The sequence below is a fragment of the Dreissena polymorpha genome, chromosome 8, assembly GCF_020536995.1.
Source record: "Dreissena polymorpha isolate Duluth1 chromosome 8, UMN_Dpol_1.0, whole genome shotgun sequence".
NCBI classification, from domain to species: Eukaryota; Metazoa; Mollusca; class Bivalvia; order Myida; family Dreissenidae; genus Dreissena; species Dreissena polymorpha.
In genome coordinates, this window is record NC_068362.1 from 1,536,827 (window position 1) to 1,558,386 (window position 21,560).

General features: G+C 36.7%; 2 protein-coding genes across 4 annotated transcripts in view; both read left to right on the forward strand.

Annotated features, from left to right (window-relative positions):
- The window catches only part of LOC127842734 (uncharacterized), a 118,948-nt gene that overhangs the window by 7,574 nt on the left and 89,814 nt on the right, over positions 1-21,560 (forward strand). The gene's annotated exons all lie outside the window — the stretch shown is intronic.
- LOC127842101 (piggyBac transposable element-derived protein 4-like) lies at positions 19,044-20,072 on the forward strand. Its single transcript, XM_052371423.1, has one exon. The coding sequence runs from the start codon at positions 19,044-19,046 to the stop codon at positions 20,070-20,072; it is 1,029 nt and encodes a 342-aa protein (XP_052227383.1).

Below are 21,560 nucleotides of genomic sequence, written 5' to 3' on the forward strand. Positions count from 1 at the left end.
TCGAGAACGCTTGGGGCTAGGATCATGAAACTTCATAGGTACATTGATCATGACTCGCAGATGACCCCTATTGATTTTGAGGTCACTAGGTCAAAGGTCAAGGTCACAGGTGAAGGTCACAGTTACTGGAAATAGACATTTTAAGGATTTAGCATGGTTCAAACAAGGGAAACAACTACGGTTTATGCATGTTCTTTTTATTACAGATTTGCCTACCTTTAATTCATTCAAAATCTCATTTTACAGCAGAGATTCCAAATCTGACCTGTAAATAAGCCCCATATTTACTGCCAGTGCTAGGTTACCTTTTTCCATTTGATCATCCTTAAGTATTGGTATTGTAATGCTGCTACTGCTGCAACTACTACTACTACTACTACTACTACTACTACTACTACTACTACTACTACTACTACTACTACTCTACACCGCCACCGCCGCCGCCTCCGCAGCCGCCGCCACCACCACCGCCGCTGCCGCCGCCGCCACCACCACCACCACCACCACCACCACCACCACCACCACCGTTCACAGTGAAAAAAAATGTATTCACACAATGGCTGCTTCTACAACTTATACACAATGGCTGCTACTACAACTTATAGCCCATATAGGGGGGCATGCATGTTTTACAAACAGCCCTTGTTTTATTATGTGTTGTATTGTCGAAGGTGTGTACAAAGACAAAATAAATGCAAACCTTAATATTTTTTGGGGGATATTTATAAAAATTAGAGATTTTGAAAGGTAATATTATATAAATGCACATGTACAAAGGTGACAGTCAGTACACCTCAATATTTAGACAACCCAGTTATTAAGACAACTTTTATGAAGTCCCTTGAGTAAAGTTTTACTGTAAATGTATATCTAAGCAAAGAAAAGTAATTTTAGAATTGAGAGTTAATGAATTTAAAACAAATTATTGAATACTGTATATGTTTTCTGCAATGAGTGGTACACTTGTTATTCATTTATACAAAAGGTCCATTTTTCTGTTTTTGCTATTTTTTGTCAACTTGTAAAATGTGTAATTTGATTTTTATTAGCTCTACTGGCCGAAGGACTGATGAGCTTATGTCATGGCGTGGTTTCCGTCGTCCGTCAGTGCGTGCGTGCGTTAGACTCATTCTTGTTTACACGCTAAAGTCCACAGTTTTCATCCAATTCTTTTCAAACTTGTTCAGTGTCTTTATATTAATGAGGACTCGAACCCTATTGAAAATGGAATACATCAGAGTAAAAAGTCCAGAATTATCTCCCCTTGAATTTGAGAAAATTGTGAAATAAGGTTTGTTTACGCAATAAAGTCCACAGTTTTCATCCAATCATTTCCCAACTTGCACAGTGTCTTTATCTGAATGATGAGTCAAACCCTATTGAAAATAAGCAATATCGGAGTTTTAAGTCCAGCATTATCTCCCCTTGAATTTGAGAAAAAAATGAAAATCTTTAACAGTTTGCCATAACTTTTGCAATATTGAAGATAGCAACTTGATATTTGGCATGCATGTGTATCTCATGGAGCAGCACATTTTGAGTGGTGAAAGGTCAAGGTCGTTTGTTTTGAGTATTGCCGTCAGACCAATTGAAAAAAGTTCCCTTAAAACAAATAACAAAAAATGTGAGCCTGATCAGAACGAATTCAGCGGAGTCTCATGGTTTATTAGCTCGACTATTATACATGAAGTATATATAGTGGAGCTATCCTACTCACCACGGCGTCGGCGTGAGGGTAAGCGTTGGCATGTTAAAGTTTGCGTACCACCTCAAATATTTTCGATTTCCCTTGACATATTGCGTTCATATTTTGCATACTTCTTTACCAACATGACACCAATCTATAAACAGGAGCAGACCACTGTATTAAGCATTTTGTAAGAATAATGTCCCTTTTTCCACTTAGAATATGCATATTGTTGATAAATCTATGTTAAAGTTTGCGTACCACCTCAAATATTTTCTATGTACCCTTGTCATTTTGTTTTTATATTTTGCATAATTCTTTACCAACAGGAACCCAATCTATAAACAAGAGCAGACAACTCTATCAAGCATTTTGTAAGAATTATGTTCCCTTTTTATACTTAGAAAATTGAAAATTTTATTAAGTTTTGTGTTTAGGTTCACTTTATTTCTAAAGTATCAAAGCCATTGCTTTCATACTTGCAACACTTACTAACTATCATAAGGGGACTGTGCAGGCAAAGTTATGTAACTCTGACTGGCATTTTGACAGAATTATGGCCCCTTTTATACTTAAATAATTGAACATTTGGTTAAATTTTGTGTTATGGTCCATTTTCTCCTAAAGTATCATAGCTATTGCTTTCAGACATGGAAAATTGGCTAACTATCGTAAGGGGACTGAACAGGGCGAGTTGCATAACTCTGGTTTGCATTTTAACGGAATTATGGCCCTTTTTTTGTCTTAGTAACTTTGAATATTTTGTTAAATTTTGTGTTTAGATTGAATTCCTTCTTAAGTATCAAGGCTATTGCTTTCAAACGTCAAATACTTTCTTACTATCATGAGGGTACTGTACCTGGCAAGTTGAATTTGACCTTGACCTTTAAATTGCCATAACTTCTTTATTTGTGTTCACATTTGATTCATACTTTGACAAAGCAACACTTACCTGACATATAACAATGGACTCCACCCAAACCATTCCCCACGCCCCACTCCAGACCCCCCCCCCCCCAAAAAAAAAAAACTAACAAAAAAACACAACAAAACAACAACAACAAACACAACAACAAACGAAAAAACAACACAAAACATTTTTTTTCATTTGTTTCTTTTTCTTGAAAGATCATCTAATAAATGACCACACCCCCACATTATACTCCCCACTCCACCCCCCAAATCACCCACCCACATACACACCCAAAATTTTTTTTTTTTTGAAACATGGTAAACCCAAGCTATTGCTATCAAACTTGAAAAAAAATGTTATAAGTTTGTTTTATGTCTTTACAAATTTTCAATAGATTGTGGAAAATATACCTGAACTCAGAATCTTCTATAAATTACAACTTCTTTAAAACATAAGTGATCAATATGAAGATCGCCGTGGCGTAGTGGATATGGTGTCCGCCTAGCAATTGGGAGGTCACAGGTTCGATCCCCACTGTGGGAGCGTTCATTAGATCTCCCCCATAGACACCAAGGAAAGGGACTCGAGTGCATTTCATATAAGCTTAGGCTTGTCATGCAATCGAGCTTAAAGGGGCCTTTTCACAGATTTTGGCATTTTTTAACTTATTCATTAAATGCTTTATATTGATAAATGTAAACATTGGATCGTAAAAGCTCCAGTAAAAAATCAAGAATAAAATTAAAAAAGGAAAAGAACATTGCCCGGAGCAGGTTTCGAACCAGTGACCCCTGGAGTCCTGCCAGAGTCCTGAAGTAAAAACGCTTTAGCCTACTGAGCTATTCCGCCGAGTACACATACTTGACGTATTTTATACCTTATATAAGCAATCTTCGTAGTTTCACAAAATTTAACGACAAAAACAGAACTCTCCAAATTATTCAATCGTTTCGCGTTGCAACGCTTTATAATTTTTAGGTTTTAAAATCGTCAAAAGATGCATATAATGGCTATATTAGACCATGGTAAATGTTCAGTATTACTGTTTCCTCACAAATATCATAACTAAAACGAAAATTTGCGAATCTGAAACAACTTTTTTCAATTTTGTCAATTTACCAAAGCGTGAAAAGATCCCTTTAAATAAATAGGTTTAAAAAAAAAAAAAATGTACTTTGCAATTATGGTCCTCTTCCACTTAGAATATGACTATATTACATTGACCTTATTGAATATGAACAATTTCCCCATGATGGCTTATGATGGCTTATGTTATACTGTCAAGCACTCGAATAGTCGTGCGCGCTGTCTTCTGACAGCTCTTGTACAGAGTCCCTCTCAATAGCAATACATCAGTGTTCATTTATGCTGAATTGACCTTATCAGAAAATACATGCATTAAATGTGCCATACAACATAAACAAATGAAGTGAATGTTGTAGAATTTGTTTGGCTTTGGATATCAGCACAGTTCCTGAGAAATTAAATGGCTCATAATCAATTGTTATGGAGCTCAGGGCATTGTGGAATGTAATTCCTACAAATATTGGATTGTTTCTGGTAAAATGAGATTTCTGTCATCTCCCATTATATAAACACTAGCTCACTGCACTGGCACTGTAATATTGCTGCAGTAATATGGAGTCCAGCTGTGGAAAAACAGGGCTTAATGTATGTGCATCGTGTGGTCCCAGATTAGCCTGTGCAGAATGGATAAGTTGGTAGTAGTGTTTATCTTTTCTTTGTTTGTAGGGAGAGGGGGGGGGGGGGGGTGGGGTGGGGGGGGTGGGGGTGGAGGGAAATTTGGGTGTGGTTGAATTTTCTTGCATTTATTTATTTATTAGGTGGTATTTCGTGGAAAATGTCTTCGTGTATTAAATCGTAGGTTTTTCCTGGAAAGTGTCAATGATAGGTAAGACATAAACTTCCTGGTGCAAAACCATTTCGTCAGGTGTCAAGATTGAAATACCAACATTCCATCACTCATTGTTTTATGTTTTAATTCTAGAGGATGCTTTTGTAGAATATCTGTTGTTGTTTTTTTGGCTCATTTTTATTTGCATGCAATAATAATTTTCACCTGTGGTTAAGGCTGAAGAATGTTCTTATAATGATTGTTTATACCAAATTTTTCTAATATTTACGCCCACGTGCATTCCTGTGAGTGTGAGATACTCATATTTACAATTGTATTTCGATATTAATTGTTGAGTATCCCTTTACCACTTAGATACATTTTTTTTTTACGCATTTGTAGTCCCTAAGAAAGTTAAATTTAATTGAAGACCTTTCTTACTAGATTTAAGTTTTAAAGGCATCATTTGCAACCCTTAGATACTGATGAACAGCAAACAGCATAAAACCAGAACAAACTGCGAGTTACTCTCAGGCTGTTCTCAGGTTTTATGCTGGTTGCACATAGCCATTTTGACTTTGCTTCTTATGGTGAAAAGGGTTTGCTTTATCACCCACAAATGTTCACAGCTGAATGACCTTAACCCTTTCAGTGTGGGAACCGAATTTTGAAGGCCTTTGCAAACAGTTTGGATCCAGATGAGACACCACAGAACGTGGTGTCTCATCAGGATCCAAACTGTTTGCTATTCGGATAGTATTCTTTGAAAAAATATCGAAGAAAATGCTAATTAAAGAAATTCAGCAGACAACATTTTAGCAGAAGACAAATTTCCCAGCATGCAAAGGGTTAATGTGTATACGAGCCTCATTCTGGGAACACTGGGCTTAATTTATGTGCGTTAAATGTTGTCCCCGATTAGCAGGTGCTGTTCGCAAATGCTTATAAAGGATGAAACTTTCTGCTTGTATGGTATTTTTCATTGAAAGGATGGCTCTTTATAGCAGGGCTCTCGCTGGGTGAAACTTTTCCTTTGACATTCTTTTTTCACCATTTTTAGCTCATCTATTTTTTGAAAAGAAAAATGAGCTATTGTCATCACCTTGGCGTCGGCGTCTGCGTCTGCGTCCGGTTAAGTTTTGCGTTTAGGTCCACTTTTCTCAGAAAGTATCAATGCTATTGCATTCAAACTTGGTACACTTACTTACTATCATGAGGGGACTGGGCAGGCAAAGTCAGATAACTCTGGCGTGCATTTTGACTGAATTATGTGCCCTTTTTATACTTAGAAAATTGAAAATTTTGGTTAAGTTTTGCGTTTAGGTCCACTTTTTTCAGAAAGTATCAATGCTATTGCATTTAAACTTGGTACACTTACTTACTATCATGAGGGGACTGGGCAGGCAAAGTTAGGTAACTCTGGCGTGCATTTTGACAGAATTATGTGCCCTTTTTATACTTAGAAAATTGAAAATTTTAGTTAAGTTTTGTGTTTAGGTCCATTTTATTCCTTAAGTATCAAAGCTATTGCTTTCATACTTGCAACACTTACTAACTATCGTAAGGGGACTGTGCAGGCAAAGTTATGTAACTCTGACTGGCATTTGGACGGAATTATGGGCCCTTTATACTTAGAAAATTGAAAGTTTGGTTAAGTTTTGTGTTTTGGTCCACTTTACCCCTAAAGTATCATAGAAATTGCTTTCATACTTGGAACACTCGCAAACTATCATAAGGGTACAGTAAAAGGACAAGTTGCATAACTCTGGATGTCATTTTTACGGAATTATGGCCCTTTTTTGACTTAGTAACTTTGAATATATGGTTAAATTTTGTGTTTCGATCCACTTTACTTCTTAAGTATCAAGGCTATTGCTTTCAAACTTCAAATACTTTTATGCTATCATGAGGTTACTGTACCTGGCAAGTTGAATTTTACCTTGACCTTTGAATGACCTTGACTCTCAAGGTCAAATTATTTAATTTCGCTAAAATTGCCATAACTTCTTTATTTATGATTAGATATGATTGATACTTAGACAAAACTACTCTTACCTGACATATCACAATAGACTCCACCCAAACCATCGCCTGTGCCCCCCCCCCCCAAACCCGCCCCCTATTTTTTATTTCATCACACAAGATCATCTCACAAATGACCACCACACCCTCACACTATACCCCCCCACCCCACCCCCTCCCCAATTGTTTTTTTAAACGGTCAAAAAACAAAACTATTTATTTTGATTATTTTATGTTTGAAATACCGTCCAACCATCGCACCCAAGAATCCCCCCCACCCTGGCCCTCCCCCACGCCATTCCCCCCCCCCCCCCCCCCCCCCCCCCCGATTTTTTTTTTTCATTTTTTTGCTTCTTTGGAAGATAATGTAATAAATGTCCACACCCCCACCACACAATGCACCGCTCTTCACTCAACCCCTCCCTCCTTTGTCATTGAAAATGAGAGTCCCTTCACCTTTAAAAAGAAAATAGATGAGCGGTCTGCACCTGCAAGGCGGTGCTCTTGTTATATTTTTGTTTGCCACTTATAAAATATAAGCCATTTTGTAACTATTCTTAACCCTTTGCATGCTGGGAAATTTGTTGTCTGCAAAAATGTTGTCTGCTTAATTAATATTACACCAGTCCTTACTTGAATGTCCAGTATTAATATGTGGTCATGATACTATAAACAATTTAACCCCCATTATAAATAAGTTCAATGCTTATTTATATTTATGCCCCCCTTCGAAAAAGAGGGGGTATATTGTTTTGCACATGTCGGTCTGTCTGTCTGTCTGTCTGTCTGTCTGTCTGTCTGTCTGTCTGTCTGTCTGTCTGTATGTCTGTCTGTATGTACGTCCACCAGATGGTTTTCAGATGATAACTCAAGAACGCTTAGTCCTAGGATCATGAAACTTTATAGGTAGATTGATCATGTCTTGCAGATGACCCCTTTTGTTTTTGAGGTCACTAGGTCAAAGGTCAAGGTCACGGTGACTCGAAATGGTAAAATGGTTTTTGGATGATTACTCAAGAATGCATACGCGGCCAACAGGGCGAACTCTGAACAATATACATGTAACTGAAGCAACTGGTCTGTAATCCTAAATCTATAATTATCACCCCAATCAAACATCATCATTTGAGTTAAATAAAGTGGATCAGTAAAAATATTATCAGAATATGATTTTTTTTTGTATATTTTGTATATTAAATGTTGTGATATGTTTAATTTTGTTGATTAATATAAATATAAGCAGGACAGGGTAGGTAATACACTATTATATCTTTCTTATATACAGGGGAAACAAATGCAATAAGTTTAAATTTCATGTTTAATAAATAGAGGATATTTGTTCATGTCAGTGTGAGATCATTTGTTATTTTTTTCATTGTCCCTGGACATTTTGCTTTTATTTTTTGCATACTAACTTGTTTACCAACATCACCCCAACCTATAAACAAGAGCAGACAACTCTATGAAGCATTTTGTCATTATTATTGCCCCTTTTATACTTAGAATATGCATATTATTGATAAATCTATGTCAAAGTTTGCGTACTACCCCAAATATTAGATAATTGAACATTTTGCATTAATTGCCATAACTTCTTTATTTATGATCACATCTTATTATTACTTTGACAAAACAACACTTACCTGAATACCACAATGGATTCCACCAAAACAATACCCCACGCACCTACCAGAATCCATTCCCCCCCCCCAACCTCCCCCCCCCTAAATTTGTTTTTTTTTTAAACATCATCTAATAAATTACCACACCCCACATTATACCGCCCTCTCACCCCCTTACCCCCCCCCCCCCTACCCCCCCCCCCCCCCCGAAAAAAAATAATTTTTTTTTTCCTTTTTTTATTTTTGAAACATAGTCTTATAAATTATTGAATATGAACAATTTCCCCATGATGGCTTACGTTATACTTTCAAGCACTCGAATAGTTGAGCGTGCTGTCCTCTGACAGCTCTTGTTAGGTCACTAGGTCAAAGGTCAAGGTCACAGTGACTTGAAATAGTAAAATCGTTTCCGGATGATAACTCAAGAATGCTTACGCCTAGGATCATGAAACTTCATAGGTACATTGATCATGACTGACAGATGACCCCAATTGATTTTCAGGTCACTAGGTCAAAGGTCAAGGTCACAGTGACTCCAAATAGTGGTTTCCGGATGATAACTTACATTAGGTCAAAGGTCAAGGTCACAGTGACAAAAAACGTATTCACACAATGGCTGCCACTACAACTGACAGCCCATATGGGGGGCATGCATGTTTTACAAACAGCCCTTGTTTATATTTCCATGCTGTGTTGTCATTACGTCATTTGCCAAAACATGCATATTAACTCATTCATATCAAAAACATACATACCGCTTTTGTAGTACGAAAAAAATTAATTATTTTGGATAATCCCATATGTACTGCCGCAATGCAGTCAAGTTAACCCGTTGACATAGACAAAACATGCAAGTCGCTTTGGTAGTGTATTTCCACGTCATAAAGGGTAAAAAGCTAAAATAGAAATTAGAAAGACATTCAATGACCTGAATATATCATAAGATGTACTTAACTTTACGCCAAAACATCATTATCATCATGAAAATAAGACATATGTAATTTGCATAACGTTTTAAGTGACCCATATGGCCGGCTGTAGTTTAAGCAAGCGAACAAATGGAACTGGCCTATTCTGAATTAATTTCCAAAATTACAGCATAGAAAATGAACGAAATTATTGCCACAACAATACACATATTGTAAAATGCACTTACATCGTGAGGGAGAAGCAGTTTGAACAAATTTCGTTGACTTAAACAACCCCGGAAAAACTGTGTTTATAATGACAATATTACTACTAAGGGACACAACTTCTCAATTAGAATGCACACAAACTACGCCGCACAATAAAACCACAAAGCGTATGCAGCGCACCATATAACCACAAACTATTTAAAAAATAACTTAACGGAGAAGTGATTTCTTTAGCGTTTGCTCAACTTTTCACTTGCTTAATACATCTTATTACATCATGCCCATTGTCTTTAATAAAAAAACAACTCACATTTGGCTATTTCAGGGAAACATAAACAAATATAAACTAACATACTTGAGTGTTAATGTTGTTTAACTTATTCCCTACACCTGCATGCTATGTATGTAATAACTGATAAGCCTCATTACTGCTGAATTAGTACTATAATAGACCCTGAAATGGTTGGTCAAAGCCTGCATTTCAATTATTATAGGACATATGTAAAAAAATCTATATTTTTTTATTTGTCATTTACTGTAGATTATGATGGTACTTTTAACATTTGTATTTACTGGGTCAGTTAATGTTCAGGGGAAGACGGAACTATTAATAAATGCCTTATGTTGACAACACAGTATTGATTTCAAGATATGAAATAACAAGAATTTTTCTGAATTTTTTTTATGAAAACCTATCGGTAAATGCCTTTTGTCTTGCGTTCTGAGACAAAACTACCGAACGATTATAGTGTCTATGATCTTAGGAGGGAAATTGTCTAAGTATTGAGCCACACATGTGTGACATACATCATAGGTCTTTCTGTCTGTCAGAAAATTGTTCCTACCCACATTTGCCATAGTTTTCTATAAATAACACAGTGTGACTTCAATTTTCTATCGGAAAGTAACGTGGTTTAATCTTCAATGGACAAGACGCAATGAGATTTAAAAAATAGCTTGTCATGCAAAAATGGGACTTATGCAATATGCTGCTATAATAGATCCAGTCCAGCCTGCACATGGGCGCAGTCTATTCAGGATTTGCATACTAAGGAGCATACTTAGGAGATACCATGTTACCCAATTGTAGCCCCTGACCAGACTGAGCAAATGCGCAGGCTGGGCTTAAGCTACGCTGGCAGCATATGCCATAAGACCAATTTTTGCATGACTCAGATGTTACAGTGTTATTTGAATGTGTGGATAGAAAACTGCATCTTAATCAATTATCAAATGTTTTGATGAAGAAGAAATAAATTCATGATAAAACACTTCAGGACAGACATGTTGTGATCACACATAGTAACTTTTGTTTCTACAAACACCATTATGTGGTTTAACCCATTTATGCCTAGCGTCTAGAAAAAAGGCCTTGGCAAACAGAGTAGACACAGATGAGACGCCGCATGATGCAGCGTCTCATCTGGGTCTACGCTGTTTGCTTAAAGGAATTGCTGTAAGTAATATTCTGAATATAGAAATAAATATACATCCCTAATTTTGGAAATAAATTGATCCAATTTAGAAGGATGGGAGAGTCCACTAGGCATAAATGGGTTAATATACGTGCACTTCATGACAAACATTTCATGTGATGGATATGCAACTTGAATATATATAAGTGAAAAAAATAACACAACAATACTTAAAGCTTTGTTTTTAATTTAATAACTAAGAAAAGTAAATTTTCTATTTTTATTTCAAAGTCTCTGGATACACACTAAATATCTTTTTGTTAGGATATTTCTTGTTATTCTTAACAATATACAGTACAGCCAAAGCGGAACAAACGTATTTCGCGATCCGTGGCGGCAAGGCGAAACGAGTCGATGCCGCGTCATTCGTTGAAGCCGTGTCAGTATGCGGCGGCAAGTCGCATTTCGCGGCGAAACTTCGCATCTGTCCGCCGAGGCATGCCGCGGTCCGCGACATGATGCCGAGTCGATGCGATCATGAAATAATTTTTTTTTAAATTATTAGTTACATGTAGTTAACAAATTTTGAAAGAACAATTATAATAATAATTAAAATTATAATAAATTTATTGTGCGCAGATTGTATTAGCATATACATGTAAGCATAGTAAATGTGTCTGGCCAATTATTAAGTTTGTTTCCCGCCCGTAGCGTATGTATTTCACACATAAACAAGGTCACATAATTATGTTTTCGCACATACAAGTGGTCAAGGCTCCAGCATATGGTGGATTTATAAATTAATTGCATGTTGATTCCGCTATTATATTTTAGCTGAGAAAATTAGCAGTTTGAAGCCACATCAATAATCAAGACGGTGACGACGTATTTGTAGTTTTGTTAATTATCAGCTTATTATAACTATTGTTTGAATATGCGTATATAAACACGTTTTATTTTGTTCATATTATACAGTTAATATCGCTACTTATTACCCGATAATCCCGTATATTCCAGTGTTAAAGCAAATGCTGGTAAATATTTACGATACACAAACATTCTCGATATTTCTTTAAGTATCAAATACATTTTGGCATTTGTTACTATTTATAGAGGTGATGAAAAAACGTCTAATCGGGGCGTTTTTTTCCTCCACTGAACACATGATTTACGCCTGACGTGATGTTCATGTATTTATACAACACAAAATACACCCAAACTTTCCAAACGACGTTCTACATGTCTGCATAATTTTCGCGCGCTTTTTATGAAACAAAGGATATTTTAGCACTGTTTATTTGACGCTAGAATTTGCCAAAGGACGCGTTAGCATTAAAATTCGGAAGTGTGTTTCGGATTACAAATTTAATAATGATAATCGAACGAAACATAAACAGTTGCGCGTAATTAATTCTACGCTACACATACATGTATGTACATGTAGGTGGATATCTTTTCACTCGATCCTCCGCGTACGTATGCGGCGGATTTACTCCGCGAAAGTACTCGAGGTTAATACAGACTCGGCGTCGTTGCGCGGATCGATGCCGAGTGCCACGGCGATACGCCGCGTGAACACACGATTCGGCCGCCGCGGACTAATAATCTGGCCGTGGCGTAGTCGCGGATTATGTTTGTGCCGCTTTGGCTGTACTGTATCTCGCAAATATAACTTTCTTGGTTTGTCAAATTTATATATTTAGATATTATTACACAAACTAGAAGAATAATAGAAATACAATGATTGAACGACTGTATTGGTGTATTGCTGAACAAGAATAATTTGTGTGAGTTTCTTATAGAAATAATACAAATATAAATTTAGTTTAATTTGTTGCTCATGACACTAAGAAAAACAGTGAAATTTATTTGTATTATTCAATTTGTTAAAATCTAATTTCTTTGTAACCAGTAAATATTTCTTTTTCTGTGTACTGAACAAATTTTACATTTTATTCTGTATTTAAAAAGTCTTATCTCTTGAACATGGTTTATTTTATTGCCCTGATTGGCTTCTTTGTATGGTTTCCAGTAATAGAAGCCCTCAAAAAGCAGATTTCTTGTAATTGAAGCTGTATGAATTATTCTCAACGAAGCTCTACAACATTAATTTTGGTTTTTGGTAGACACCATATTCCTGTTGTGGTTTGATACAGGACATGCAAGACATAGTTTAAAAATGTGCTTGTATATTAACCCATTTGTGCCTAGCGTCTAGAAAAAAGGCCTTGGCAAACAGCGTAGACCCAGATGAGATGCTGTTTGCTTAAAGGAATTTCTGTAAGAAATATTATAAATATAGAAATAAATATACAAGACATCCCTAATTAACCAGCTAGGTTTTCAGAAGAATGAAACTGGTGATTAGATAGGCGAATGTCGGCGGGCGGGCGGGCAGAACAAGCCTGTCTGGGCCACTTTGTCGTTCATTGTGAGATTTTAAAATCATGTGGCACATTTGTTCACCATCATTAGACGGTGTGTCGTGCGAAAGAATTATGTCGATATCTCCATGGTCAAGGTCACACTTTGAATTCAAAGGTAAAAAATGGCCATAAATGAGCTTGTCCGGGCCATAACTATGTCATTCATTGGGAGATATTAAAATAATTTGGCACATTTGTTCACCATCATTGGACGGTGTGTCGCACGAAAGAATTACGTCGATATCTTCAAGGTCAAGGTCGCCACGACTAAAAATAGATTGAATTTGAAACAAGGGGGTAACTATGAACAATCAGTAACAATGCACATTTTGAGTTGTCTCCCTTTATCAGACTTTTTTTTTCTCAATTTGAAATCAAGGTCGCCAGAAGTACAAATAGATTGAATTTGACACAAGGAGTGTAACAATGCACATTTTGAATTGTCTCTATCAGACTCTTTTTTTTCAAATTGAAAACCTGGTTTTGTGACAATTTTGTACCTTGTTTTGGAAATAAATTGATCCAATTTAGAAGGATGGGAGAGTCCACTAGGCATAAATGGGTTAAATGTGCATTTGCAATCAACAACGTTTACAAAGTAAACTAGGAATGCAACAGGTTTACCGTTAATAGAACATAATCAGCATTGACATAGAACATTGACATAATAGAACATTAGCCTAGTAGATTAAGCATTTAATTAACCCATAAACTTAAATATTTGGAATTATTATTTTGAATCAATTGCATTATTTGTGTATGTATTTACTTTCTTCAAAAATGAAAGCATATTTGGGTTGTTTAACGAGTCATAACATATAAAAAACAGAGGTCAAGCATATTTGGGTTGTTTAAAGAGTCATAACATATAAAAAACAGAGGTCATCCGCTGTTCATTCTTCATTGATTATTAATGGGTTCCATTTGTTGTCCATAATGACCTCTTTCAACATGCATATTATTTTCAGTCAGTCTTTAGACGTCCAGTACAAGTTCATGTCGTTATTAGCTATTGTGTAAAACAGGAAAGAATTTAGAGGTAATTGGCTTGATTTGCCTTCTTTTCTTGTCAATGATAAATATCGGCCAAGCTCTGCGAAATTGGGTTTAATGCATGTCGTCCAAGATTAGCCTGTGCAGTCTACACAGGGATGACACTTTCAGCTATTATGATTTCTGTAAAAAGAAAGTCTCTTCTGCGCATAAAAACAACAGTTTAGGTGGAAAGTGTCATCCCTGATTAGCCTGTGCGGACTGCACCGGCTAATCTAGGACGACACTTTACACACATGCATTAAACCCCCTTTTTCACAGAGCGTGGCTCATATGTTTTAAGAACTGGTTTCCCAACAATGCATTGTCTAAATGTATGAAGATTAGGTTATAGCCTTTTTATCCAAAGGACACTGTCACACTGGTTCAAGCCCTGCTGTGGAAAACCTTTTTCGTTTCTTTCTCACTTATAGTCTAGACTAAAAACTGGAGCTTTTCCTTAAAAACTTAGCAATTTGAGAAATGTATTGACACACTTCAAAACATGCCATCACCTGTGAACAAGCTCCTTTAATGCTATGTTGACATAGTTTTGTCTTATTTTTAGCTGACCTGAGCACAACCTGCTCATGGTGAGCTTTTGTGATCGCCTTTTGTCTGTCTTCTGTTGTGCTTTGTGCGGCTTCAACATTTGCCTTGTTAACCCTCTAGAGGGCACATTTATTGTCCAATCTTCATGAAATTTGGTCAGAACATTGGTCTCAATGATATCTTGGATGAGTTCGAAAATGGTTACGTTTGCTTGAAAAACATGGCTGCCAAGGGGCAGGGCATTTTTCCGTATATGGCTACAGTACAGTCCACACGTTTTCCCCAATTTCCCTCGCTACTGCGCGGGTAGTATCTCCGAGGGAGATTAAGAAAATCCTGCGATACGCGGCGTTTACATTATTTGGGACTCCGCAGTTAACAATTGGCAAAATCGATAAGCCGACGCGGCGGCCCTCAGCGTTGGCAACGCGGGGGGAACTCCGTGTTTAACGAGATAAAGATCAATTTAACTTTGTTTGACTTCCTGATTTTCAAATAAAATTACATTCATTACAAGTACATATGTATATAAAATAAGGCCACGACTTTTTTTTTTATTGGTTTACAAAAATTATTTTGAAAATGGTCCATCGGGCGGTCGAAAAATAAAAAAAAAAAAAACATCATTGGAAAAATAAGTTAATACTAATAACATCAGTACAAAGACATCATATCTTTTATAACCTTAACACAGAGACGAAAAATCTAATTATGCAATGAAACACATCTATATCTTCAAATGAAATGAGTCACCTAAAAGCACCTTTTGTAACATCAGGCAATTTTAAACACTCCATTAAATGACATGCGTTCTTCTCCCATTAAAACGAAAAACTGCGCTTCATTTCCGTAATTCGATGCGCACCATTACGCAATGCGATGCCCGTTGCATAAATCTTATATAAGATAAACTACTCATACACAATGTTTGTGTTTGCTCTTATTGGACTTATGACATCGTCCATGAAAAAAAATCGAGGTAGATCGATCCCCGCGTCGTCGCGGTAATGTTTGTTAAAGTTGTTGTTGTCGTGAAAACTCGTTGATTTACAACGCAACACGTCTTTTTTAAACTGACGCGAATTAATACAATCATATTTGTCAACTTGGCTTTTGCTTTATTTTGATAATTTAATCCAAAGTTTAATGTTAGCAAGTGTTTTTACTGGAATTGTAAACAAGGAGCCAGTTAAAGTCTTCTGAAAATGTGCAGTCTGTGTGAATTGACAGTTTGACGTCATCAAAGGAAAGCCGCTTGCTGTCTGAAGCAATAAAGCGACAAATTTCGCGCCGACAAAATTGGCTTCCTTTGTCTAGCAATCAACATGCCGAACCAATCGTGCGTTTGTTTCTCAATTGCAATCCTCCAATTTAATAATAGCACGTGCATAGCTCCGCCTTCGAATCTTTTGCAGAGAACGGAGGCGGAGTTTAACGGTTAATTGAGCTAGTATTTTTAATACGCAAGTTGAGTTCCGATTTGCCGAAATTTCTCGGCCCTAAGCATTAAAACGACAAATACATTTATCAATGATTTTCCGAGATATACCGATTTGTTCCGATTTCCAAACTTTCTGTACAGTTCCTATAAACTATGGCGGACGTGTTTACAAAATTCCTAAACACATATATCGTAAATAATGGCAGTGTTTTATTGGATTATTTATACTAATTATCAAATTGCAAGGTAATACTTTTTTATCTACTATAATATCGGGTATGTTTAATATAATAAACATGTTAAACAATATAGTTGCGTCACAGACTCGGAAATAAATTTTGATGCGGTCGACATTTTACTGACGCTGATTTTCCTATTGTCTGTAATTAAATAAATTTTGAGAAGTGCCCATAAAAGGACTGGTACATACTGTGTCACATTGAAAAATATCCCGATCTCTGTAATATATGTGAACCAATCGTTGATTGTACTTACTTGATTTTATTCGCAACCGTACTCAAACCGGATCGTTTTTTTTTTCTCGTTTCGCTCGTTTTTCAGTGCGGTCGGGAATAAAATATATAAAAAAAGACGATTTTCCGATTTTATTTTTTTTCCCATTTTCCAAAAATTAGGGTCGGCGGTTTTGTAAACCAAGAAATATAAAAGTCGTGGCCTAATGACATTCAAAACAATGTATTACCGGTAATTATCATTGACCAGTCGCCAAATACGAGATTGCTCCGCCCACTTAGTTGTGTTTTCATAAAACGCTTTATCCATTACTCCGACAGTCTTTGTTTGTCGGACCATGTGGCCGCAATACACAAAATCTTATTGATTATTCTGTGAGTTTGATTGACAGCTGGCGAGTGGTCAATTATGGACTAAATCGGCAGAGTGACATTCACACATGTTAATCCCTTTTGTCAAAACACCACAGACAGCAGTCTAAACAATAGGTCAGTAGACAAGCTTTGCGTGTTTTCATAACGCCAAACACTTAATCCAGTTCCGTCCAGATGTTCTCTTTAATCAGTATACAGTACAATACCTGTTACAATATTTACTCTACTAAAATACCGTAACGATAAAGATACGGCGTGTTTGAATTGAAATTAATTTGGAGGAAATATCAAATTATTCGCGATATAATTGTGTTAAAAAATACCAAAGAAACTTTTAATCAAAATCAACAGAATTCAGTGTTCTCTGCGCTACAAAGTTTGTATAAAAAAATCAATACACGCACGCTTTCCACGCATAAACCTTGGACTTGTACATTGCAGCATAATTTTTGCTTGCTTTTGTCGGGAAATATACATGATGACTGTATATTGGAAGCATTTGTCAACGTCGTGTTAACATTAAAAATTGGAAGCGTGTTTCGGATTACAAACTATTATTCTCATTTGGAAATTTAACGGAACATTTATTCTTGTGTTATATGTGTTATGAATTAAATATTAATTTGTCAAAACGCTTTACGTGTCGTATATTCATTCATATTGTAGACATTCCTGTGAATAAAAAGATTAATTATATTTTTATACAATTATCTTTATTTTTATATGCCACAGTATTTTAACAATTTTTAATTACAATGTTTTTATTTTTTGGCATGCCCAGTAGCACCTTGCTAACGCGGTGTTGCGCGGCGGTTGCTGATAAGAACAGAAATTGTCTGCATTTACCGACTAGGCTAAAGTAATACACGCTGCAGGTATGAGCGAACTCAGCGGAACGCCGAGCGTTTTAGCGAGTTCACCTCGCTTTCAAACTCCGCGTAAACTATCGCTAGCAGAAAAAAACCTGTGGAGGGAGCGCGTTTTTTGGGGAAAACTCGTGTACTGTACTGTACATGTTTATACGGCTATAGTAAAATCTTGTGAACCCTTTGCCTGCCATACGCGACCACAGCTCGCGATAAGCTTTATCTCTATCCACTGCCAATCGCGACCTCAGGTCGTTTCAGGGGGTTTCCCTGTTCTGTTGCCTCGATTGAGATTTACTAGTGGAATTTTACTACGAAATGTTTACATTTCCATTCATAAATGCTTGTCACGTGATCTGCAACGTCATTTCATCTAAAAATATTAGCCAATAAGTGTTTATATGCTGAACAAAATCCAACACAAAGAAAAGGAAAGTCAACAGTCAAAATGGCGAACCGTCGAATGAACCTTGATGATGTTCTCAATTAATTGTGGACAGAAAGCGATAGTGAGGACGAATTGTTGGATAATATTGATGAAGATGATGTTTTAGAAGATGTTTTATCGAGTGCTAGTGTTATTAATGAAATTAATCTGGAACAATCTGTGCGTGACAAGGATTTTCCAATTGACACAGAAAATGGCTGGTCGAATGTTGACACTCCACCTGTTGTGATGGAATTTGATAGCCATGTAGGCTTGAATGCCGAAGATATCCCCAATGATATAACACCTTTGAGTATGTTCAATGTGTTGTTTGATGAAAGCATGTGGCAAAATATGGTGACACAAACAAATAAATATGCACAGTCAAGAATTCAAAGTGCACACAGTCTCAAGCCACACAGCAGACTGACCAGGTGGGTGGATACAACTGTTGATGAAATGAAAGTGTTCATGTCGCTCGTGCTTCTCATGGGAATTGTTAGGAAACCATCATTAGAAGATTATTGGTCCACACATGAAACAATTGAAACACCATTCTTTAACAAAACCATGTCAAAAAACAGGTTTCTTCTTATACTGTCAAATTTCCATATTGTTGACAATGATAGTGATGACAAATCCGACAGACTTTATAAAATCCGACCCTTCCTCCAAATGATCATAGACAATTTTCAGAAGTATGCGCCAGAGCGAGATTTGAGCTTTGATGAGGGTACATGTCCATTCAAAGGAAGGGTTCAATTCAGGGTATATAATCCACAGAAACCAAATAAATTTGGAATGAAACTGTTCGAACTGTGTGAGGCATCATCTGGGTATTGTGTCAGTATTGACATCTACCACGAAAATACGGACTGTGCTACATATGTCGAAACATTGGAGGATGAAACTGAAGATGGTCATGCCACTTCCCACTACATTGACATAACGCAAACGTCCAAAATCGTTCTTGGAATGATGGCACGCACGGGAACATTGACCAAAGGGCACCATGTTTACATGGACAATTATTATACGTCTCCGGAATTGTATGATGTGCTGTCATCATATGATACTTATGCATGTGGAACAGTGCGCATCAACAGAAAGGAAGTGCCTAAGGCTTTCTGCTCAGTGAAGCTAAAGCAGGACGAAACCATCTTCAGGCGACGTGAAAATCTCCTCGCATTGTACCATGACAAGCGAGACGTTCACATGTTGTCAACAATACATGAGGCCAAGTCGGTGATGACAAATAAAGTTAATCGCAAGACAAATGAGCCCATCATGAAGCCATCTGCAATTGTTGACTACATACAAAAAATGGGAGGCGTTGATCTTTCAGATCAAATTGTTCAATACTATGATGTGCTCCGCAAATGTGTCAAGTGGTGGAAAAAATTGTACTTTCACCTCTTCAATATGCTTGTGGTCAACGCTTACATACTGCATATGAAGTACAGCCAGAAGCAAAAGAAGCGTTCCCACATGGACTTCCGAAATACATTGGTAACGGAACTGATCGAGTCTGCCCCAAACGCTCTGAAACCACAACGGAAGGGACGGAAGTCTGAACACTTGGCCCGACTGACCGAACGCCATTTCATTGGGCACTGCAAGCCCAAGCCAGGTGCGAAGGAACAGAAGGTCACCAGAGACTGCATTGTTTGCAATGGAAGTTCAAAAAATAGGGAAGGGTTCAAGAGAAAACAAACGGCATATGAATGCATTCAGTGTGAGAAGCCGATGTGTAATCCGGAGTGTTTCATGCGCTACCATACACTCAAATACTACAAGCCTGAAAGCAATCAAGAGAGCGACAGCGAATAAATTAATTATAATATGTACATACGTGATACTTCAAACTATAAAATCAAATAATCAAAATCAGTCAAATCATTGTGCACAATTTTGTAGAAAATTTTAAAACCACACTGGACATCCATTTCAAAAATTCTTTACTGCTGTTTAATTTCAGCTTAGACTCTTCTCGAAAGATCTTATTCAGTGTGTTTCTAAAACATAGAAAATATTTGCAGAACATAATTATTTTCAAAATTAAACTTATTGATATATTGTTGTTCATAATAAAACATAATTTTGTAAACAAATATCTTATTTTAGTACATTTTTACTACTCTACTGGTCAGAATTATACAAATTATGCCATGTTCTTTGAATCATGTTAATCTTTAATGATAAATTATGTAAACATATGTTTGTACTTTGTAAATAAAAATTATACCAATGTGAAGCTTATTTATTTATTTGCAACTTTGCTTCTTAGTGTTATTAGATAAAATCTAAGGTTAATGCACAAAACCTGTTAAATCAATGCCACTGATACTATCTTGTTTACAGATGCCATATGGTAAAAGTTTAGTGGCAGTGGAGAGGCTGATAAACCATTAGGTTTATGGCAGGATAAGGGTTAACACTCTAGAGGCCACATTTATTGTCTGATCTTCATGAAACTCAGTCAGAAGATTCATCCCAATAATATCTTGGACGAGTTCAAACATGATGCGGGTTGGTTGAAAAACATGGCCACCACGGGGGCGGGGCATTTTTCCTTATATGGCTATAGTAAAATCTTGTTAACACTCTAGAGGTCACTTTTATTTTCCGATCATCATGAAACTTGGTCAGAAGATTTGCCCCAATGATATCTTGGATGAGTTCGAAAATGGTTTTGGTTGCTTTAAAAGCATGGCCACCAGGGGGTAGGGCATTTTTCCTTATATGGCTATATATATGGCTATAGTAAAACCTTGTTAACACTCTAGAAGCCACATTTATTGTCCAGTCTTCATGAAATTTGGTCAGAAGATTGGTCTCAATGATATCTTGGATTAGTGTGAAAATAATAAAGTTTGCTTGAAAAACATGGCTTCCTGGTGCGGGGCAATTTTCCTTACATGGCTATAGTAAAATCTTGTAAATACTCTAGAGGCCACATTTACTGTCCGATCTTCATGAAACTTGGTAAAAAGATTCATCCCGATAATATCTTGGACGGGTTCAAAAATGATGCCGGTTGGTTGAAAAACATGGCTGCCAAGGGGCGGGGCATTTTTCCTTATATGGCTATAGTTAAACCTTGTTAACACTCTAGAGGCCACATTTATTTTCCGATCTTCATGAGACTTGGTCAGAAGATTTGTCCCAATAATATCTTGTAATCTCAGGTGAGCGACTTTGGGCCTTTCAGGCCCTCTTGTTACAATACGTTTTCCATCAGTATTCACCCTTTCCCCGATAAGAAGCCAAGTAAAAATGGCCTTTGCAACCAGCATAAAACCAGAACAGCCTGCGAGT